The 24,244-nt window shown below is 41.4% G+C and overlaps 1 protein-coding gene across 9 annotated transcripts in view; it reads right to left on the reverse strand.

Annotated features, from left to right (window-relative positions):
- Nucleotides 1–21,577, reverse strand: part of Arhgap12 (Rho GTPase activating protein 12) — a 97,339-nt gene extending 75,762 nt beyond the window's left edge. For 5 of the 9 annotated variants that reach the window (XM_075970756.1, XM_075970751.1, XM_075970752.1 and 2 more), the window contains exons 1-3: nt 21,403–21,577; nt 3,189–3,225; nt 907–1,661 (exon numbers count right to left, since the gene is read on the reverse strand). In XM_075970756.1, coding sequence (XP_075826871.1) covers nt 907–1,584 — 678 coding nt within the window. In that variant the 5' untranslated portion in view covers nt 1,585–1,661; nt 3,189–3,225; nt 21,403–21,577. The remainder of the gene's footprint in view (nt 1–906; nt 1,662–3,188; nt 3,226–21,402) is intronic. The other 4 variants (XM_075970755.1, XM_075970754.1, XM_075970753.1 and 1 more) reach the window with 2 other exon arrangements.
- Nucleotides 21,578–24,244: the final 2,667 nt, after the last annotated feature.

Here is a 24,244-nt window from a genome sequence, read left to right on the forward strand (position 1 = left end):
AACTTGAACCTGAGTGATATTATTACAAGGGCTAGGAGAGTAGTTCAACAGCAGAGTACTGACCTATTAAGCCCAAGACCTAGAGTAAAGTTCCCAGCACCAAAAAAAAAAAAAAAGAAAAGAAAAGAGAGAGACGTTCAAACCAAAATATTATGTTTAAATTTATTTTAAACTGGAAATTTTAAAAAATGTACTTAAAAATCAGAATTTCCCAAGTGCGTGAGATTTCAATTTCATACATGAACTTTTAAAATGACTTCATTTGAATAATAAACCAGCATTACACAGTCTGAAAAGTAAACCAGGTAGGGAAAAAAATAAAAATCAAACCAGGAACACATTTTTTTTTCTTTTGGTTTTTCGAGACAGGGTTTCACGGTAGTTTTAGAGCCTGGTGTGGATGGAACTAGCTCTTGTAGACCAGGCTGGCCTTGAACTCACAGAGATCCTCTGCCTCTGCTGTAATCAAGGGGAAACACTTAAGGCACAAGCATGACTGGAAGTAGGGTTATTCATGAAATAATGCTTGGTGTTCCAGGGTATCAAGTTTCAGTAAGCAGGTTAGTCACAAATATGCCAGTGACATCTTTCCTCACACGTGTAGCCATGTATTATACCTGAGCACCTGCTAGGAACAAGTCAAAGTGAATACCACCAGAAAGCAGAACACAAGACACCACTAAAGGAAAGTTTTCTGCCTAGTGCACATCGGCAGGGAGAAAAACAGCCCCCAAAGACAGAAGAACTAAGAACACCACAGAGGATCCTCTGAAGGTCATAAGCCATTTCACATTTTTTTCTCTACTTAAATCAGGACAGAATCCATGTTTTCTGAACATATAAAACAGAATAGCCACTTCATAACACTATGGCTTTAATTAAAACGCCACTTTTATTCTCTCTTACCCTCATCTGTTCAGTGGAGCTGCTGCTAAGCTCATCCCCAGACTCGGAATCCTGATGTGTTCTTTCGGAGCCTTCTCCAGCTGAGTCACAAGACTGCTCCTGAGAGAAGTTAGTCTTCTCAACGTCCAAGAACTCTGGCCCGGGAAAGTGACCAAATAAGCGTGTCCTATTCTGGGTGGGAACTTTGGGAGAATGTGAGTCACTGTTAAATTTTCCATTATTATGGGTCAGGTCCAGGCTTAGGTTGAGAGTTTGGCCTGAATTATAATTGGATCCAAAATTCTGATTGGCATCCCGAAGAAGACCTGTTCCTTGAACAGATGATGATGGCTTTCCAAAACTTGAGAGCTCGGGCATTTTGTTCACATTCTCTGTCGATTTCTGGAGATGCATACTCTGTATCGTCTTCACAGAATTATTGGGCAGTCCAGCTGCCTGCTTCACAGGTGGCATCAGGGCTTTGCGGGTGACCTCTTTGACATACTGCGCGGGCACATAGAAAGCTTTGGAATTCTCATCTGGTCTGACCTGCCACCAGTCATCATTGGTCTTCTTCACTAAGATGTATCGCTCCCCTTGCCGAATGACAATCTTCCTGTCCTTTGCTTCATACTCATAATCATATTCCACTTCAATATATACTTGTCCTGCAGCAATCTTCCCACTTCTTTCAGCCATTTTTACTCAGTAAAACTCACTCTCAAGACAGACGGTATGCCACATTATGCCTTGTCCTTTGCTGTGTTAATATAACACTTTAAATGGAGAAAGAGAAGAAAAAAAATCAATGTAATCTAGATTTGATATTCACAAACATACACACCATTTAAACTTCAAGTCCTATAAAGCAAACATGTCTAATAACACATGTATCATCCTACATTTAAGATATTTTCATTCTAACTCTTCACGTTATTTATGATCCAAGAGGGAAGAGTAAACACTGCTATACTGGTATAAATTGTGTCCCACAGATGGTACAGTCCAGTCCTCACCTCAAGACTTAAAAAGCTGATCTTATCTGGAAATAAAGGTCTTTGCAGGTGTAAAGTTAAGACAAGTCATTGTGGTGGTTTGAATGAAAACGGTCCCTCTATAGGCAACAGGGAGTGGCATCCTCAGGTTGTATAGCAAGCACTTTACCAGATAAGCCCAATCCTCTAGCTATGCCCCCACCCATGTCTTTAAAAAGGAAGAAGACATCCAGAAACAGAGAAGAGAGGGTAGGGAAGAGGTAAGTCAGTTGGTAGTGTGATTGAAGAACATGCATGAAGGCCTGGATTCCACCCAGTATTTGCGGCTCTTCTCAGCACTTCTCATCCTGCCCCTAATCCTAAACCTTTCCAGTCCAGGGACTAGGCTTCATTTTCTTCCCTCCAGCCTCTCATTCCTATATAAATCTGCCATTTTGGCCACTGGATCTCTTGGTTCTTTTCTCTTGGTCTGCTTGTCTTCTCTACTCTTCCTCTCTCACTCTCTTGCCCCTCTCTCTCCTCTCATGGCCCAGTTCAGTTTGGACCCTTCCAGATGTCTCTAGCCGAACTCTCTCCCTCATATCTACATTAAAATCCTTCTCCTCAAAAATACCTAGGAGTAGTCATGTCCTCATTTTCATTCACATCCTAGGCTACATAGCAACTTAATGGTTAGCCAGGAAGGAAGAAAGGAGGAGAGAGAGAGAGAGAGAGAGAGAGAGAGAGAGAGAGAGAGAGAGAAGCAAAGAAAGCCAAGAGGGAAACAAAAACAGAAGCGTCAAACAGAAGACAAAAGCAGAAACGGGCAGAACATCAAGGATTCCCAGCAACAAGAAGCGATGATGAAGTAAGGCAGGATCTTCTCTAAAGCCCACAGAGGACAAACACACTGCCAACACTAACACTTGATACTTTTGGATAAAGGTTCTCATCGTGTAGCCCAGGTTGGCCTCATCAAGATCTACCTGTCTCAGTCTCCCCACTGCAGAGATCAGCATCACTGTTAAAAACCACCCGTTTACAGTATCACTGACCCAAAATTGAAAATGTGTGAAACTTTTTGCACATTAACATGGCACAGGTGGGAAATTTCATGCTTGTTCCCAAGTGATGGGTCACAGTTTTAACACAGATGCAGGTGTTACTGTACACTGTGTGTGGAAACAATCATTCTCCTAAGGACTATCATCTCTAAGATAAAGCCAGTAAGCTGAGGTGGTAAGTAAATTAATTATCAACAAAATTTCAGCAACTGCAATTATTGAGTTAGTAAATACAGTAACACTGTTTCAAAAAGATTAAACTTACCTTAGAAGGCTGTAAACATCTGGTGTTTCATTTAAACCTATAAAATTAAATAAAAAATTTTATTATCTCTAACCAAGATTCCTTAAAGGAGGCTAAGCACGTAATGTTGTGTACAATTCTGAAACTAATTTTCACGATAGCAATAAGGAATACAAGGGGCTCTATGACTTCTCAGCACCCACTCCAACAAAGCCACAAAGGACACTGGGGTCACTGTGGCCACAGCCTTTGCTTACTGCCATCACTGCCTCAACATCCCTCGCCTTTATTCTGACAAACAGCAAATTTTAAATTTTTTTAATTTATGATAAGCAAATTTGGTAAAACTGCTAAGCTAATTGTTTCTCCAAGTTCATGGTATTCAGTGGGCATAGAGAATAAATGTATTTAAAGATAACACATTTTTTCGCCATAGATTACTTAGCTCTTTACAAAAATGGAAACAGACATCATAATGCTTCTTTTCTACCAAGCGTTCTAAACTAAATGACCAAACCTACCAATCAACAGTGGATCCTAAATAAGACACACTAAAGTGCAGACTGTCACCTGTACTGTGTTCTTATCAAAAGTACTTTTCACCTCATGAATTGTTACACACAAATCCAGAAGGCAAGACATTACACAACAGAACTAAACTCTTCAAAGAGTCAATGTCATGAAAACTACAAAAGGGGGAAATATTCCTCAATATTAGACATTTTTATAAGCAAAACTGTTTGGTTAGAAGTCCTGAAATTTACCACATTCAAAACCTACTTCCTGTCTCTCCACACCCCTCTCCTGTCACATCTGCACATAACAGGAAAGAGAACTTCCAACCTTTGAACTGTTCATCTCTGATTTCATGCAGAAGTCACTCTGTGCTTCCACAGTTTTTCACAACTTTGCAGAAGTGCATCATGAGGGCAGCAGAGATGACTCAGTAATTAGGACACCTACTGCTCTTCCTGAGTTCAGATCCTAGCACCCATACTGGTGGCCACATATAGATGGTACTCCAACTCCAAGGGTTCCAATGACCTCTCCTGGCTTCTTCCATGGCCACACACACAGATGTTAACACGCACTGACACAGATACTGATAAAGATACAGACACACACAAATACACACACAATAATCATTTTAAAAAAAACAGCTGAGCAATGGTAGCACACGCCTTTAACACCAATACCTGGGAGGCAGAGGCAGGCAGATCTCTATGAGCATGGTCTACAGAGTGAGTTCCAGGACAGCCAGAGAAACTCTATCTGGAAAAAAAACTAAATAAAAAGCCCAGAAAGCTCATACTGAATCATAGTCATGTGTAATACAAAAACTGGAGGCAGACAACAATTACGATGGTGGTCCCTAAGATGTCAATAAAACTGAAAATTGCTATAATGGCGTCCTAACTAACATCCTAATGTAACACATTAGTCATGTTTTTGGTAATAATGACATACACACACCTACCATGTTGCAACTGTATAAAAGGTATAATATAAACAATTATATGCAGAGCATAGTACTTGATGATAATAAATGACTGTATAGTTGTGTTTTTATACTGCATTTCATTGATATTTTAGAAACTATCACCTAAGACATAAATTTATGTTTTTTAAGAAGTTCCTGGCCAGGCAGTGGTGGTGCACACCTTAAATCCCAGCACTTGGGAGGCAGAGGCAGGTAGATCTCTGTGAGTTCAAGGTCAGCCTCGAACTACTAGAGCTAGTTTCAGGATAGGCTCCAAAGCTACAGAGTAACTCTGTCTTGAAAAACCAAAACAATAAAAGATTTTTTTAAAAAAGGGAGAAGTTCCTGTAACAATATGACCTGTAATGCTGGCGGAACATTAAACATCACGAGCTGACATCATCCACTGCATGCAGAAAGCAGTAACAGTCCAGATCTGGTAAACACACTGATGGTCCAACAATGAGGCAATCAGCCAATGCAGATTCTCACAATTCTACTGTTAAATGGAAACATACTGTGCTTTATCCTGGGGTGACTTGGGTTTTCTTTTTTTCCAGGGAAATAGAAAATAAGAAGTACCTTTGAAGACACAGATATGAATAAGGAAACATGCAGCTACTTTTCACAAGGTTACTGCAGCTTAGAAACATCAAGACTGGTCAGAAGGTATTTGACTTCATGCTAGTAGAGGTTGTGGCTCTGGAGAACAGCAATCCATGTTCTCTCTTTACTGCCAGGCCTTTTGATAGATTGCACCCACCCTGGTGACTACAAAGACAAGTATGCACGAACAGTGAGAAAGAGAAGGATTATACAAGGAGTCAACTTCACTAATTCAACATCAGACATCCAATCTATAGCTTTAGATAAAGGCACTGAGATGTCAGAAGAAAAGGCAAATTATAATCTATGTAGAAAGGTAGTCTCACGAGGGAGGTAAAAGGTAGAGAATAAAACTGGAAAATCCTAATTGTTAACATCATAAACATCTAAAAAGCTACATAGCAGATTATGCACTACACACAACCCTAGGGGGAAAAAAATCAAATAAAATGAAAGGAAAGTCTTATTATAAACAATTGGAAGATTAAGATATTCATGGGGTAGCTACAAAAACAGGCTCATGTGAAAGTCGCATACGATTATGTGAATCATTTATCCATTTTGTTTAAGAGAAAGCTGTATTAAAATAAAAGCTTACTTCTGATTTGGATTTATTTCTTCCTCTTCTACTTAGATTAAGGCAAAAGCTGTTCACTCTGATAACTTTAGATGGGATTTTGCTTTTTAACTAGAGAACTCTCTCAGCAGAACTCTCCTGAAATGAAATCTATTCTGTACTTATCACCACATGCCTCCATCCGTGTTCATCCCAAACACAAATTGCTAAGCACCCAACCACCAGAACATTCAGTTTTTGCATATCTACGGCTTTGAACATCACCCTTGCTTTTCTCAGCAATTTTTCAAACGTCCACGAGACTTTCAGGCCACTTGCCAGTCTTCTTCCTTCCTTGCTGCAATCACGTCTTCCCTTTTGTCTCAGCTAACACACACACACAGGTACCTACTTACATCTTTTGTATGTGTGACAGGAGCGGGGAACTGAGAAGGGGCGTGTGTGCCACGCACCTTGCTACTTTTTATTTTTATTTTTTGTTGAGTTTTGCTTGTTTTGTTTTGAGACAGGAATCTTACTAAGTAGCTCTGACTGTCTTGAAACTCACTATGTAGACCAGGTTGGCCTCGAACTCATGGAGATCTTCCTTCCTCTGTGTAGGATTAAATATGTGAGCCACCACACCAGGCTTTGTTTTGCTCTATTTTCTTGGGGTTCTTTTTTCTTTTTTGAGACAGGGTCTCTTACTGGTATGGAACTCACCACTTAGCCCAGGCTGGCTGATCAGCAAGCCCCAAAGATACACCCCAAGGATACACCGGGTTTCCATCTCCCAAAGGGTGGGATTACAATCACATGCCACTATGCCTGGCTTTTTATGTGAGTTCTATGGACCAAACTCAGGTTTTCCCAACCGAGCCATCTGAGGAGCACTGTCACATCTACTACTGCTCTATTCTCAATTCAGACTCAGAATTTTCTATCATGGTACTTTATCATTTGATCATCTTTTTCCCATCTGTTATTTTTTAAACTGTCTTTCTCATGTATATTACCAAGAAGCCTACCACAAATTATACAGCTCAGCAAATGTTATCTTCCTCCCTCAGGACATCTGTTCTAACCAACCACATCTTACCAGATACATACAAAATAAAATAAACAAGAAAATAATATATTAAAGAAAAACAAAAACTTAAGTAAATACATCCAAACACATATCTGAAGACTAATTCAGATATGCACATCACATGCAGCAATTCTAATACTCTAGTACTTAGAACAATAAAATGAAAATATGACTCAAATTTGTAAATATCAAGCAATCTAAAATATTACAGCTAAACCACTAATTCTTGGCACTATGTTCTCCACATAGTTTTTAAAAAATATTGCTTAAAATTAGTAGTCAAAAACATGTGTGAGGCCTGAAAACAAAAAAAAAGAGTAAAGTAACTAGAGATGGAGAGTTAGCCGAGGAGGGGTAGGGATGAGAAATGGAGGATACGTGTGATAGAATATATATACACGTACAAAGCTGTCAAAGAGTAAATCAAAATTTTTTTAAAAAAAAACAAAAAACTGAAGATACAGCTTAATTGGTAGCATGCTTGCTCGCCTAGTATGTACCCCAGAACCACAAAAGGAAAAACATAAGAACAACAGCTCCTGAACAGGCAGGTAATAAATAAAATAAAATTTAATGAGTAAAACAAAAATCTACAGCGGTACCAACAGAAGTGACCAACTAGTTTTCTAAGTTGTACATTTATAATCATTAGCCAGCAGTAAGTACTACAAGTTTTTCTTAATGAATAATCTCTGCTAAGAATGAACAGATACACAAAATTAAACACTTCTCTGAACTAAAACAGGTAATGTAAAGAAGGAAAGAAAAATATCATCAATCAGTTTGGCTGTAAAGAAACAGCAAAACTAGAGCACAGGAAAGAAGCTAATGCTGTGAAGCAGTGAAGGAGGTGACGGAAGACCAGCGAAGGGAGGCAAAGCAAGGCTCAAGTCTGAAACAGAAATGAGGAGACAACAACAGCAACATGTGCAGAAGCAAGCATAGTTTAATAAGAGGGAAATCTGTACCCAAGCTTTTAATCCCAGCATTCAAAAGGCAGAGGCAGGAGTATCTCTGAGTTTGAAGGACAACTACACAGTAAATTTCCAGGTCAGTCAGAGTATAGTAAGACTCTGTCTCAGAAAAAGAAAAAAAAATGTAATTAAAACTTTTAAAGAGAAAATTTGCACAGGGTATCTGAGAAATGGGCATCTCAATGAATTTTTCTGGGAATGGCTACTAGAATGTAGGAAATATTGTAGCTCACAGGCTGGAGTTAAAATCAGTGGTGCCCAGGATGTGCAAGGTTTAGTGTACACATGGGGGTGCAGGGTGCACACATGGGGGTGCAGGGTGTACACATGGGGGTGCAGGGTGCACACATGGGGTGTAGGGTGCACACATGGGGGTGCAGGGTGCACACATGGGGTGCAGGGTGTAAACATGGGGGTGCAGGATGCACACATGGGGTGCAGGGTGTACACATGGAGGTGCAGGGTGTACACATGGGGGTGCAGGGTGCACACATGGGGTGTAGGGTGCACACGTGGGGGTGCAGGGTGCACACATGGGGGTGCAGGGTGTACACATGGAGGTGCAGGGTGTACACATGGGGGTGCAGGGTGTACACATGGGGGTGTAGGGTGCGTCAATACAAAACAGAAATCAGAAATACAAGTTTGGATTTGGCAATGAATTTTAATATAACAAATTCGTAATCCATGTATAAGAAAAAACTGGACTTTACTAAATTAAAAACTTCAAATCAGCATGCTGAAGAAGCAGCTGCAATTCCACTTTTATCACAGCTCTATTTACAACAGTCAAGAAATGGAATCAACCATTTCCACCAACGAATGACAAAAATGTTGTGTAGACACAATAAAGTAGCTGGCCATAAAAAAAAATGGAACCCTATCATTTGTGAAACATGAAAAGAACTCACAGGACATATGTTAAATAAGTCAGAAATTGAATCCAGTGTGATCTCACAAACATGAGAGCTACCAGAGCTTGGGAAAGCCAGGAGATAGCAGGAGAGGGAAAACTTCTAGACCAGAGGTTCCTAATGCTATGACCCCTTTAATACAGTTCTTCATGTTGTGGTTACCCCCAACCATAAAATTTTGTTGCTACTTTATAACTAATTTTTCTATTGTTATGAATCGTAATGTAAATATCTGATATGCAGGATTATAAGCAACCCTCAAAGGAGTTAAGAACTGCTGTTCTAGAATGCACATGGTGAAAGAAAAACCCACCTGTGATTTCGACATGTACTCCATGCACATGCCCCCACACCTCCACCACACACACAAGACAGACAGACAGACAGAGACAGAGAGAGCAATAAATGTTTTTAATATATAAACAGAGACAGACAGAGAGAGCAATAAATGTTTTTAATATATAAACAGTTGGGTAGTGAAGCAGTATGATAAGCAGTGCTGTACACTGCTGGGCACAATGTGAACTGAACAGTGGGGCATATGGTGTCACAGCTCCTCCAAAAATCCCACTCTGGAAATATGTCCAAAAGAACTGAAAGCAGTGACTCAGGTTATCTGCATGCACATGTTCACAGCAGCATGACTGACAGTAGCCAGAGTGCACATAAACCAAATGCCCACAACCACTGGAGAAAATAAGATGTAGTAAACACTCACAATAAATTCTCATTCTTTTTTTTTAACAATTATTTCTTTATTATGTTCTGCCTGCATGTATGCCTGCACATCAGAAGATGGCACCAGATCTCATTATAGATGGTTGTGAGCCACCATGTGGTTGCTGGGAATTGAACTCAGGACCTCTGGAGAAGCAGCCAGTCCCCCTAACAGCGGAGTCATCTCTCCAGGCCCAAGTACTCAGTCTTATTTAAAAAAAAAAAAAACAGTTTGACAAAATACAATGAGAATGCACTTTGAAAATGCCATTTCTAGTGAAGAGCCAATCTCAAAAGGTGGCATTATTCCACTTACATGAGGTACCTCAATAGTCAAATGCATAGAAACAGAAAGGAGAATGGCGGTCATCAAGAGACAGAAAAACCATAAAGAATTACTTTGAATAGGTATGGAATTTCGATTTGGGATGAGGAACACATTTGGAAATAGATAATAGTAATGAATGCACAGTAATGCAAATTTACTCAATGCCACAGACTGGTATGCTTAAAAATGGTTAAAATGGGTTGGAGGTGTAGTTCAGCAATATAGTGCCTGCCTAGCATGCATGAGACCCACAGTTCAATTCCCAGGAACACATACACGCACACACACATACATTGAAATGGGAAATTTTAAGCACTATTTTAACTTAAGAAAGGTGATTATAAAGTTAAGATATAGCTTGGTGATAGAAAATAAGGGTGGTTACAGAGTACAATTTAAATCACCCACCTACTCAAACAGCATATAAGTACTAATCACATAGTTATTTTCAAAGTAAAATATTTATTTATTTATTTCGAGACAGGGTTTCTCTGTGGTTTTGGAGCCTGTCCTGGAACTAGCTCTTGTAGACCAGGCTGGTCTCGAACTCACAGAGATCCGCCTGCCTCTGCCTCCTGAGTGCTGGGATTAAAGGCGTGCGCCACCACCGCTCATTTAAAAAGCAGGCATACAGCCGGGTGATGGTGGCACACCCTCTAATCCCATCACTCAGGAGGCAGAAGCAGGCAGATCTCTGAGTTCCAGGCCAGTCTGGTCTACAGAGAGAGTTCTAGGACAGCCAGGGCTACACAGAGAAACACTGTCTCTGGGGGAAAAAACATAAATAAAATTTAAAAAGAGAGAGCGAGGAAATACAGGGCTGGAGAGATGGCTCAGCTGGCAAGAGCACTGGCTGCTCTTGCAGAGGACCTGGGTTTGATTCTCAGCACCTACATTGTGACTCACAACCAGCTGCAACTCCAGTTCCAGGGAATCAGACATCACCTGGTACGGGAGAATTGTCTGTATTCTATCAATCATATTTTAAATAAACGCTGATTGGCCAGGCAGGAAGTATAGGCGGGTCAACCAAACAGGAAGTAGAGGCAGGGTGAATTCAGGGAAGGAGAAAGCCCATTCCTCCCTGCCCAAACCACCGAACAAGCAAGATGTGAGCCGACGGGCTGAGAAAAGTACAGAGCCATGTGGCTAACACAGATAAGAATAATGGGTTAATATAAGTTACAAGAGCTAATAAGTAGCCTGAGCTAATGGGCCAATCAATTTTATAACTTATGGAGATCTCTGTGTGATTTTCATTGGGACTTGCCGGCTGTGGGAACCGGGCAGGACAGAAATCCCCACAGCCAGCCCTCATGTTACAATCACCTTTTGGCTTCTGCAGACACATAAACACAGGCAGGCACAACACACATGCAAATAAAATTTTAATTAAAAAAATTTTTTAAAGAAAATCCTGGACTGGAGAGATAGCTCAGCTGGTATTCCATGCTAGCATGTGAACCTGAGTTGGTCCCACAGAAACCATATAAAAAAACCACACACAATGGCACAAACCTGTAGCATTGAGGAAGTAGATGCAGAAGGATCCCTGGGAGTCACAGACAGACTCTCTGTCACAAAAGTAAGGTAAAGAACTATGAAGACATTTGAGTCAACCTCTTGCCTCCACATGTATGGGCAACATACATGTTCACAAAAAAAAACAAAAAGAATTACCCCAAAGATCTTAATTTTTACTCAAACTTAATTTTTAAAAAAGTAAATTAAAACTTAAACAAGATACCACCATTCAGCTAGCCCTGGAGTGTAGAGACAGGAGAGATGGTCCCACTCTTTGCTGGTGGTGCAAGAGAACAGGCCCCATGTACTGATATTTTGCTTCAAACACCTTTAATTCCAGCATTAGGGAGACAGAGGCAATGGAACTCTGAGTTCAAGGCCACCCAGGGCTACATAAGATTGAATCATCTAAAAGAGAAACAGCCGTGTGGCAGTACAAAGTACATAGAAATGGGTCAATTTAAGATGTAAGAGCTAGCTAGAAATACACCTGATCCATCATCCAAACAACGTTGTTATTAATATATATTCTGTGTAATTATTTGGGTCTGGGAAGCCAGGAAAGGAAAGCACAGTCTCTGTCCACAGCATTCACTCTGAGGATTCTTAGAGACAGGATTGCCCCTTCAGTCTGAGCACTGTTGGAGGTAAGAACTCTCTAGTGGCTAGCTGCTCTGCTTCTCTGATCTTTTATATCGGACTCCAGGTTTTATTATTAAGACCAATTAGAATTTGTGTTACAGCCCCACTCCTCACCAGCTGCAGCACTCAGGACAGGGGGCTCTGGCAGAATGAGCATGGGAGAGCTGGCCCTGCCCCTCTCCATAGCAGTGATGAGAGAGCTGGCCCTGACAACATGAGCTCAGGTGAGCCGGTCCTGTCCCCTGACAGCTATCACAGACCAGAGAGATGGCCCCGCCCTTCACCTGGGCAAAGTGGGAGAGTAAGCCCTGTCGCAGGAGCACAGGCAGGCTGACCAATTTAGTTACCACCCAATCCCAGATCCAGGGCTTTGAGTTGGCCCACCCCAACATCTACCTCATTTAAGAACTGCTGGAGCAAGTGAAACCAAAGCTGCAGGATCTCCATGACAGAGGGCAACAGCAGGATATCTGAGAGGAGTCCCCCTGAGTTATTGATGGTGTAGAAGCCTGAGGCCTCAAACCAGACCAATAATTCACTGCAAGGAACACCTGCAAGTAAAACTGGGCAAAAGTTTAGCAGACAGGGTGACACATCACAACTTCCATGGCAAGATACTCTTTTTGTTTTTTTTTTATTATTTTCATTTTTAGTGTTTATTTTTTGTTTTCTTTTCAGGGGAGACTGCAAGAGCAGAGGCTGAATACAGAGGGACAGGGAGATGAGAGGCATTGGGGATGCATTATATAAAATTCACAAAGAATCAATAAAAGTTAAAAGAAAAGTATCACCATTCACCAACTATCATAGATCAAGCTATCAAAACAAAACTAAGCACAGGGGTGGCCAGCAAAATGCTTGTACACACTGGAACCAGGTCAATACCAACCAGCCAGGGTAACATTTGTGAAGCATTCCATACTTTTTAAAGAGATTATTTTTAGTGTTTTTTCTTTTCTTTTCTTTCTTTTGAGACAGGGTTTCTCTGTAGCTTTGGAGGCTGTCCTGGAACTCACTCTGTAGAGCAGGCTTCCAAGTGCTGGGATTAAAGGCCAGTGCCACCACTGTCCAAAATATTATTTTTTAAAAGGAAACAAAAGAAAAACAAACAGCAACAACCAAAACTAAGCACCACATGTTCACAACAAAACACTCTGGCAAAGGAAGAGCAGTAAACACAACTGAAGAGCAGCTTCTGGGAAGGCATGCTTCCTAGAGCCCACACTCTGGGTCATCAGGCAAGTCCCAAATATGAAGGACAGAATCATGCTCAGAATAAAGTTATAAAGTTACAAAACCAAAGAACCCTAAATGAGGGCTGGAATGTAATTTGGAGGCAGAGTACATGAGTAACAGACTCTTGGTTAGATCCTCAACACCACTGAAAAAGTAAAATTGTTGCTATTTAGATAATACACTTTGAAGTAACTCAGATAGGGAAGAAATCAGACAGAAACCTGAACTGAACTCAATGATGCACAAAGGGAAATAGTACCAACATTTGCACTATTTACTATTATTTCAAAGAAAACAATTTTTAAATCTCTACTAAATGGCACTCTGAGAAACTAACAAAAATCTAATAAAATACAAAATTAACAGAGGTATATGATAAAAAGCAGAGCAAAAGTCAGTTAATAGGAAACAGAAAAATGTTAGAAGAAATCAGTAGAACCAGATCTGGTTCTTCTAGACCAATAAACTAGTATCTTGTGATCACACTGTTCAAGAGCAGAAGACACAGTGTCAAAAAAAATCTTTTAGGAATATTTATAGGTCCTAAGACAGAGAGGAAAATTTACCAATTTTATAAATGAATAAAATAAAAATTTTAAAAGACAAAAATTATCAGAATTTGCTCAAAAAGAGATAATACTTAAATAGTTTATGCAACAAATTGAGTAATTATTTAAAAACTAGCCACAGGCTGTCAAGATTCAGTTGGTAAAGTGCCTGCCCCACAAGCATACAATGTGACCTGAGTTAAATTCCCAGAACCCATGTAGAAACCGAGATAGCAGACCAGTCAGCCTATTGATCTATGAGCTCCAGTCCAGAGAATTCAGCCTCAAAACAAACAAAAAAGTGGGATCTCTGGCCTCCACACACATACATACACATGCACACACATAACGTATACAAAGTAAATACTAAAAATTATTCACAAAAAGAACTGCTGGCTGGGCAGTAGTGGTGCACGCCTTTAATCCCAGCACTAGGGTGGCAAAGGTAGGCGGATCTTTGTGAATTTGAGGCCAGCCTGGTCTACAAGAGCTAGTTCCAGGACAGGCTCCAAAAGCAGAGAAACCCGGCCTCAAAAAAACACACAAAAAAACAAAACTCCTGGCTGAAATGGTTCTGCTAGTCAATTTTACTCAAAACATATATACTTTTAGCACATGTTGTAGCAATTGTGCCCCTAGGTTTCTGTTTTGTTGATTATTTTGTTGGTGTTTTCATTTTCAGAGACAGGGTTTCTCTGTGTAGCCTTGGCTATCCTAGAACTTACTTTGTAGACCAGGATGGCCTCAAATTTGGAGATCCACCTGCCTCTGCCTCCCCGAGTGCTGGGATTAAAGGAGTGAGTCACCACTGCCCTGCTAACTCCTAGATTTTTACCTATATATCCATAGTTTGGCATTTTCAACAAACAATAAATTTCAACATTCATATAGCTCTCATATACCATATACTTCATGGAAAACATAATGGATCACAGATTTTTAAAAGCTTATAACTAGGAAGATATAAGTGAATATTGGTTTGGCAAATGTTTATTTTTTTTCACACTGGTTCTCACCACGTAGCCCAGCTGGCCTCAAACTCAATATCCTTGGCCTCTTAATTACTGAATTATAGTCATGCACAATCACAGTCAGCTTGACATCAAAAAAAAAAAGCAAAAATTCAAACTGGATTTCATCAAAATTAAAAATCTTTTTCTAGAGCTCCTCTAAAGTTTTCTCAGCATGTGGCACCAAAGGCAGGCATTGGAGGGATGCTAACTCCCCTCAAAACTAGCCATGTCCATTGTCTCATATGAAGTACTAGGCTTACCGCAACCCTTTACTTCTTGTCATCCCTTGTAGCATCAGGCTGTTAACCTACAGGATACCCCACGGACTGAATATTGCTTTTATAGCCAGACTTCACAAAAACAGAAATAAAGACTCCCCTCTCCTTATTTTACCTTAAAACTCACCTGTGTTTGGCTTCTATTCTACCAATTTAAGAAGTCAGAATTACTAATGGCAAAATGCCTCCACCAAGAAACAGCTGGTTTCACTATAGTGGCTGGAAAGATTTCCAACTGGACATTAAAAAAAAAAAAAAGATACCACTGAAAAATTGAATAGGCAAACTAGAGATGTCTGAAAACATACTTCAACAAAGAACTCTTCCTGTAGAAAATATAGTTTACTAACTTGTAAAAAATGAGAAAACAATTCAACATAATCCCAGCACTCAGGAGGCAGAGGCAGACAGATCTCTGTACATTCAGAGCCAGAATACAACGCCCACATTCCCAAAAGGTGGGGTGGGTAGCTTTTGATCATTCAATGGATTACAGGTATTTGTCATTGTTTGGGACTGGTTACAAGCTGTTATTGGTAATGGTCAGGAAAAAAGCTAAAAAAGGAGATTATATTCAGGGTTCTTGTTTTGAACAGAAAAAGGGGAGATATAGATATAAGATAAAAAGGTATACCACTGATTCTACTTTTATAAAGCAACTACTAGTTTTAAATATTTTATATTGGATTGCACTTTTGCATATTATATACAAATCTTGTATATTAATACAAGTTTGAGATTTTGTTAAAACATACTGTACATATGTTTCAAATCTTATTTAATATACAGTTCATATAACAATGCAATGCAAGTTTCTAGTTCTTGAAAGTTATTATCAATTGCTTAGGATAATTAAGAAATGCAGGTTAGTAATTAGTCATCTATTACAATTAAACTTACAGTCATATTAGGTATGTTTTCAAAATCAAACAGATATACTTTAGATAGACAGGTCAACGTCAAACACTTCAGAGATTGGAAGAATATGGCATTTGAGATGTTTTTGTAACATACGTTCTTTTATTTATTTATTTATTTTGGTTTTTCGAGACAGGGTTTCTCTGTAGCTTTGGAGCCTGTCATGGAACTAGCTCTTGTAGACAGGCTGGCCTCAAACTCACAGAGATCCGCCTGCCTCTGCCTCCCGAGTGCTGGGATTAAAGGCAAATGCCACCACCACCCAGCCATAGGTTCTTTTTTTTTTTTTAATGACACTGAGACATATTTGCTCTTGGCAGCACAAATCTACATCGGAGATGATGATGGGCATTGAAGAAACTCCACATGGAGTTATTTTCTTTGTGGCAAAAGTAAGCCACTGAGCAAGGAAGTGCTCTTGCCTCGACTGCTGATGGTATGCTGTCCAAATTAGACAAGCAGGACACAAAAGAAAGTGACTAACAAACATTGCCAAGACAAGGCGGGCCTGTCCTTCAAAAATCCTGCTTTATAGAAGTTTGTCCAATATTCTAGGCCTGTAAGCCAAAGACAGATGCCCCAACGTTGCAAAGGAACCTTGGGCGACTGCCGAGGCAGCCAGCTGTTGGTCATTTCTCACATTTTTTTGGAAGTTGCTTGTTTGCACTTCCTGATTACTCAGTTAATATTTCCTTCTCAGGTCTCTTGAGGAAGTTGAAGACTAGATAGTTAATAGCTTCCCTTGTTTACTAGACTCAGAAAAGAAACTCACTAAAGAAGTGTAAAGTGTATAAGGTTGAGAGACATCAGAAGATAGTTTTGGATAGTAATGCAAGTTATGATAGAAAGTAAATTAGATACAAGACTTTGGACTCACCAAGATAGAATAATGGAGTATTTTCTCTGAATTTGTCAAATGCAAATAGACGAGGCCTTGTTGATGCATGTATTGCCTATATATAGCTATTGTACTTATTGTATATTTTTCTTATATTAGTTATAGCCTTTTTAATTTTAGATTAAAAAAAAGGGAAATGTAATGACATTTTGTTTGTAATCTAAGAAAGCTTGCCTGAAGATCAGAGTTCAGAGCTAAGCCACTAGTAAACCCAGGACAGGCAATGGTGGCACACACCTTTAATTCAGGCACTTGAGAGACAAGAGGCACACTGATCTCTGTGAGTTCAAGGCCACCCTGAGCTACACAAGATTGAATCTATCTAAAAGAGAAACAGAGCTCACACAAAGGTGATCCCAATCACTCGGCTTTAATCCCAGCACTAAAGAGGGAAACTAAAGAGGTGGAGACAGGAGTGATATGCCTAGGCAGAGAGAGGAGGAATATAAGGTGGGGGGAGACAGGAGCTCAGATGCAGTCTGAAGATTCAGTATGAGCATGCAGTTTGAGGATTTGTAGACAAGATTGTGCCTTCAGTATGTACTGGTGGAGGTAAGAACTCTCCAGTGGTTGGCTGCTCTGCTTGCTTCTCTGATCTTTCAGCTTTGGTCCCTGACAGCTGATTCTAGGTGTTATCAGACCAATCTGAATGTGTGCTACAATTCAGGAACTGGGGGGGGGGGGTAATCTCCAGTTACAAAATGTATTTCTTATTTTAGAAGATTTTAAGATTTATAGAACTCAGTCAGGTGATGGTGGTGTACGCCTTTAATTCCAGCACTCAAGAGGTAGTGGCAAGCAAATCTCCCTGAGTTCGAGGCCAGCCTGGAGCTAGTTCCAGGACAGGCTCCAAAGCTACAGAGAAACCCTGTCTAGAAAGAGGGGGGGGGAAAGCCCACCACCAATAACAACAAATTTATAGTAGCAGCAGCAGCAGCAGGGTAATGGTGGCTGCCGTGACACAAGCCTTTAACCCCAACATTTAGGAAGCAGAAGCAGGCAGATCTCTGTGAGTTTGAGACAAGCCTGGTCTAAATTGAGTTCCAGGACAGCTAGGGTTACATAGAGAAACTCTGTCTCATAAAAAAAAAATAAAAAAAAAAAACAAAAAAACCCAAGATTTATAATATTTAGGGCTAGTATACAGCTTAGGTAGAGTAGCTGCACAGCATACAAGAGACCCTGAGTTCCACTCCCAGCACAGCATTAAACTGTACATGGTGGCAAATACCTATAAACCCAGCAATTGGGAGGTGAGGCAAGAGTATTTTAAATTCAAGGTCACCTTCAATTACATATTAAATTCAAGGTAAGTCTGGGCTACATAAGACCTTATTTCAACAAAAAGAAAAAAAGAATTCTACAAAAATAGTTCAGAAAGGTTCCCATGTGCCTGAGATCCAATTTGTCTCATTAAATGTTACACCTGGCACACTTTTCTTAGTCTATAAATCAAAATCACCTTATGCATAACAATGTCCATACTTCATTCAAATTTTCCCATCTAGGATCCCATCTAAACAGACATTCCATAATCAGATCCTGGAGTTATAAACCAAGGGTTACCAAGTCCCAGTTCTAGAAATTTTAATGACGGAATGAAACTAAGGCCCCAAAATCTACACTTCAAAATCAACATGTTGCCAAGGGCTGCTGTTACAATAATCTGCAAACATACTTAGAACAGCATATCAAGGGTTCAGACTAGGGACTGGAAAGATGGCTCTGAGAACTGGCTGCTCCTCCAGAGGACCTAGGTTCAATTCCCGGCACCCACATGGTGTTCACATCCAGTTCCAGTGGATCCAACAGCTTTGCACAGACATACATGCAGGCAAAACACCAATGTGCGTAAAATAAAAATAAATAAAATTTAAAATAAAAAGAAAAATTTCAGACTAACTAACAATATACAGGATAACACGACAGCCACTATTAATATGTGACTACTGAAAAACTGTGTGCTCTAAGTATAAGCTACACAATCTATCAAAATCTTAATCAAAAAACGAGAATAATTTTCAAATTAATTATATATTTTAATATACTAGGTTAAATAGATTTATGCTATGTAGTTTGCTCACTTAGTTTTTCGTAACATGAGCACTAGAAGTTAAAATCACAGGGTAGCTGGCAGTGCATGTCTATCTACACACAACAGTACACATATGACCTGGGACTTATTAGAAGAATGATTCCCCTGTACTTTAGGGTACAAGAGGCCCTAGGTTGTCAACAGAGGTGAGGAGCTCTAAGATGAAGCATCAGCATTTTGGGGCGCAGGTCAAATCACCTACAAACAGGAACCACAGGACTTTCACTGGGTCTATGAAAGCAACAAGGCAATGGCTCAATCACATGGTTCTGGCACAAGTAGACCAGCTAACAAAAAAGAAGTAAAATTACAAAGATGGTAGCCAGTATTTGGGTCTTCAACTGAAGGTGACTTTAAGTACAATGAATTCCTGTGTTACAAAGATTCATTTCCACATCTGACTTCTTCTACAGAATAGAACATATTTATAACATATTTATTAGGTTATTGGTTTTATAAGAAAACGCTCACCTAACATGCCAAAGCCCTGGGTTTGATTTCCAGCAGCACATACCCCTAAGTAAAATTACAACTGTTAAATTCAAAGTGTGTTAAAAGCTTATTTTCACTTTTCTCTCTCATTATTTATTAAAAACTGCAATGTCCATTTTCTCAAATAATACTGCTACTATCTAGTGACTTTCTAGATCACTATCTCACTTTAGCTAATTTAAAATTATTATTCTTAGATGGGCATGATGGGGGCACACTTTTAATCCCAGTTCTTGGGGAAGGGAGATCCCTGTCAATTCAAGGCCAGCCTTGTCTACAAAATGAGTTTCAAGCCAGCCAGGGCTACAAAGTGAGGCCCTATCTCAAAACAAAACAAACAAATAATAAAATTATTGCCCTTAATCCCAATAATGTCATTTGCACTTTTAGGACTAAATTAGCAAAGCTTATGTTTCATATCAGTCCATTTTTTAAAAGCACTGAAAATTTTCTTATTTAAAAAAGTCAAATGATACAATGAATAAGCTGTTCTGTGATATTTACATATTTCATTTGTGTCTCAAAACTAGAGTAGTATATTCAAAAACTAAAAGACTGATAATTATATAAGCACAACTAATATACACAAGTGGCGTCATACCATGACTCAATGCAATCTCCAACCCCAGGGTTGATAAAGAACAGGAGATTGTCAATAAATACTAAGAACTACACACACACACACTTTGTTTCCTGGACAAAAATCACCTCAGAAAGGTGAAAAGTTATATGCACCCCATTGGCCTAACTCTTCGATGGTATGGCTAAATCATACCTTCACGAACTAGTCTGGTTTTGGGTTCCAAAAACTGTTCTGACAGGCTTACAACGCAATTTTCAAATAGAAAACAGTGCACCTGCAGCCAGACTCAGAGCATTGGAGAAACGGAAAGATGATCCATTCCACCTTACACCCTCTTAGAGATCAGGTAGGCACAACCGGACGTGAGCAAATAAACACCTCCAGGCCACCATTTCTCAGCTTTAAGTACAAAAGAAGCAGGCTACAGGCTAGGCACTCTGAACGATTTCTCACTACAACATTCGGAGTCTTCCAAGGTCTCACCTCTTTAAAGTCGGACAGCAGAATCTGAACCAGAAGCCGGGTGACTCCTTCCTCCAATGTACCTCCCTTTAGGAATGTGTGCCTAAATGGTCAATAAAATCTACTTCCGCGTGTCAACATGAACCATACACGGCCAACCTTGTAACCAGTGTTAAAAACCCTTACCCGTGGCTCTATACTTGGAATGGCATTCCAACGTTTAAAAAATGGTATACTAGAAACATTTAGCTTTTGCCTTTGCAAGGCATTTTAAATTGCTGCTCCAGGCAAAAAGATTTAAAAAAAAAAAAAGAAAGAAAGAAAGAAAGAAAGAAAGAAAACATCACCCGCCTCTGAAACTGAAGGGCGTGCCTTTCTCCCTAATGACCACCTTGTGGCCATTCTGTCTGCAAGGGTCTGCAGTAACTTAAGACACAACGTGTCAAGGGCAGCCTTTCCAGAAAGACAAAACAAGCGCCCGGGACGGAAGGCAGGCAGCGCGCTGGCAGCGGAGTCTGTTGTTTCTCTCTGAATCGAGGGCTCGGGAGAGATTTCTCGGAGCAGAGCCGGGGGCAGCAGACGCGCTCCTCCGGGCCGGGGAGAGCGCGCCGTTCGCGTCCACGGTCCCCGCCGCGGCCCAGGTGGCAGGTGTGCCCGCCGGCAGCAGGCGCGGGGGGCGGGCCGGCTCTCCCGCCCTCCCGAGGGCCCGCTGCCCGCAGGCAGGAAGCCCGGGAGCCCAGGCTGAGACCCGGGTCCTGTAAACCTGCTCGCCCCGTGGGCCAGGCGGCCGCCGCCCTCCCCGGCGCAGCCCTCAGCAGGCATAGCCCGAGCCCCCGAGCGCCTTTGTGCGTTCCGCGGGAACCCGCGCCCGGCCTTCTTACCAAGGGTCGGAGACCTAGCGACCGGCAGCTCCCTCCTCCGCCGGCGCTGTGGCCGAGCGACGGAGAGCCCGCCTGAAGCGCTCACTCGGCGGCCGCCACCGCCTGGCGTCCCCGCAGGCTGGTCTCCGAGGGAGGGTAAGTTCCAGGGCACGTCGGAGCGCGCCGGCGCGGGGGCGGGGCGGGGCGGCGCTAAGGGGCGGGCGGGGCGTCGTGCCACGTGATGAAAGAGGTAGGGGCGGTCTCTGGTGTGGGCGGGGAAAGTGGATCACGTGGTGATGGAGGGCGTGGCGAGTCCCCTGAGGGGCGGGGCGGAGGCTGCACGTGATGGGAGGGGGCGTGGTGGCTGTTGTCGATGGGCGTGGTGGCGCTGGTCACATGACTTGGGGCGGGGCATTGGCGCTGTGAGGCACGGGCGACTCACGTGAGGTCGGAGTGAGCGGGGCGCCAGGCTCGGGGCAGCAAAGGGCGCGCGGGGGAGAGGTGGCCGCGGAGTTCCAGATGGGCGGGGTGCCCAGATGTTGGTTCCGCAGCCTCCGGGGTGCGGAGGAATTAGGGAGGGCGCGACAGCCGGCGGCCGAGTAGGTGTCAACACTTTGTAAACATCTAGTGGGAAGTGTTGGGAAAACGCTAGTGGGAATACGGGGGAATGCAGAACGGAAAGTGCTACGGCGGCAGGGAGTCTGCCGTCTGGGGCTTAATGGCGCGCTAGGTCACGGGTCCACAGGCTGGCAACCCCAGGGAATCAGGGAATGCGCGGCACTTATATTGGCACGAAATGAAACTCTGGTGATCCTTAGCTACTGGATCTACGCGGAGCTAGCGGTGGCCTGAGCCTATCTCAGAGTGCTGGTGAGCAGTACTCAGGTGACTGCTCTTTGAGTCCGTGGGGTCTGCTGGGTGCAATCATTGTGGGCCAGGATGTCATTGTCCAAAGTTTGCAGAGTGGCAGCGTGGACCCGGAAGTGGCCCACAGTGAAGGGTTTGGGTGAAGGATCGGGTAGTGAGAGTTGCTAGAATTCAAATCGTCCGAGGCCTGCACCTCCACTATCCCACGTGAAGACCGTTGACTTAAAACCTTCCGGCTCTGAAAAAGAAAGACATTGGAAAGAAAATAAAGTATTGGGAATTCAAAAATGATCCATTAACCACTTGTTGATTGTGCCTCTTACGATGCCCAGATCAGATTTCAGTAACATCAGAAAAGAGGGGCAAGTTGGCATAGGGTTCAAGAGCCAGGTTCTGGAAATAGCTCTTTTTTGGCTTCATCCATGAAGATGCAGCAGTGTCAGCTTAGCACAAGCTGAACTCTCCAGTTTGTTAAGTGATAATAAATAAATCCAACTGGGATGTTGGCAAGGTTTCTAACAGTTGTCTCTTATAGTCCTTATTAAATCAAACTGGGCTAATGTTCTAAGATGTTCTCCTAGATGCTCAGGATGAGAATTTAAAAATAAGAGACTGTACTATCTTTGCACTTGCTCTTTATTCCCTTTCATTGTCTTTCACCATGTTTCCAGTCTCCTCCAGTCTAACATGTTGCCTGTCCCATGCCCTCGCTCAGCATAGACAGAATAATGCCATTGTTCAGCATACATAGAAGCTGTGTGCTTCTGAAACTACTTTCCGCAGAATCCCCTTTTGATCTCTTTCCAAAACCAAAACAAGGACTGTGCAAAAAGGAAACTGTGCCTTGATAAGAATATGCTGATAGCCCTGTCTGCCTCCTCCCAAACCTGAATTATGCACCCTTAGTTTCAGCAAGAGATAGAAGGGAACAGTTTGCATACACTTGCAAATCTGCTTGTAACTCCACTTCCTATTTCACAACCTAATCTCAGATGATACCACAGTGCCCACAGTATGCTGATCACTACCAACAGCAGATGGAGTTGGTTAAAAAGAGCTCTCTGGTTGGTATGTTGTTGGAAGAGGACCTGATGGACTGATGAAATCATGGGCAACATTGCCCCTAGCTGGTTTTTAAATAACACTTTGTAGCATATGTCTGGCTCCCATGTGGAGAATCTCAGCAGATCCTTTTCAGGATTTTGACATTTAACTGGCTTCTTAAGAAGGAGTAAAGGATCTCAAAATGTAGAACTCAAATGTAAGTTCCATACACAAGCAGAGATATGACTTTGAATTGTTGGGCTGTCTCAAGTGCCTAAAAGCTCTTGGCATGAGATAGATTCAAAAGAAACTCCTGTTAAAAGTATTTTTGAGTGAAATCTAACGCTGCATTGCTGAATGTTCTTGTCCTACTTTTTGGTTCTTTAATGGGAAGCTACTTACTTGGTGTATTTCTAGCATTAATGTCTATCTATGTAGCACCACCTCTGTGACGAGGCTAGAGTGAAACAGGAACTGGCAGAATCAAAATTATAAATGCATATCAGTTTGGAAAGACATATTTCTATACATAAGAAGGAACAGCTTTTTGCATCAACACACATTCCAACTAGGATGTGTTGCCTAATCACAAGTTCAAAGTACCAGCACCAACCAATCATGGATTCAAATCTCCAACACTGGCAACAAAACCCTTTTCTCTTCATAAGTTAATTGTCTCTTGTATTTTGTTATAGCAATGAAAAACTAACATGTACTGTTGTAGGGACTAGAAAAAGATTAGCTGCAACATAAATGTACATCGATACTAAAGTATGATATTGCTTCATATTGTGTAACTAGTAACTGAAAAAGTTCTTTCTGGTTCAATATTAAGAGTGTAAGCTTTTAAGTGAAAATACAGAAATAGTCTAGTCTATGAATTATGTTATTTGGGGTATTCTAACTCAGTAAACAGAAAACAAACTACAATTAGTTTTGAGACTAGGTATGT

This window comes from Microtus pennsylvanicus, chromosome 4 (assembly GCF_037038515.1).
Source record: "Microtus pennsylvanicus isolate mMicPen1 chromosome 4, mMicPen1.hap1, whole genome shotgun sequence".
NCBI classification, from domain to species: domain Eukaryota; kingdom Metazoa; phylum Chordata; class Mammalia; order Rodentia; family Cricetidae; genus Microtus; species Microtus pennsylvanicus.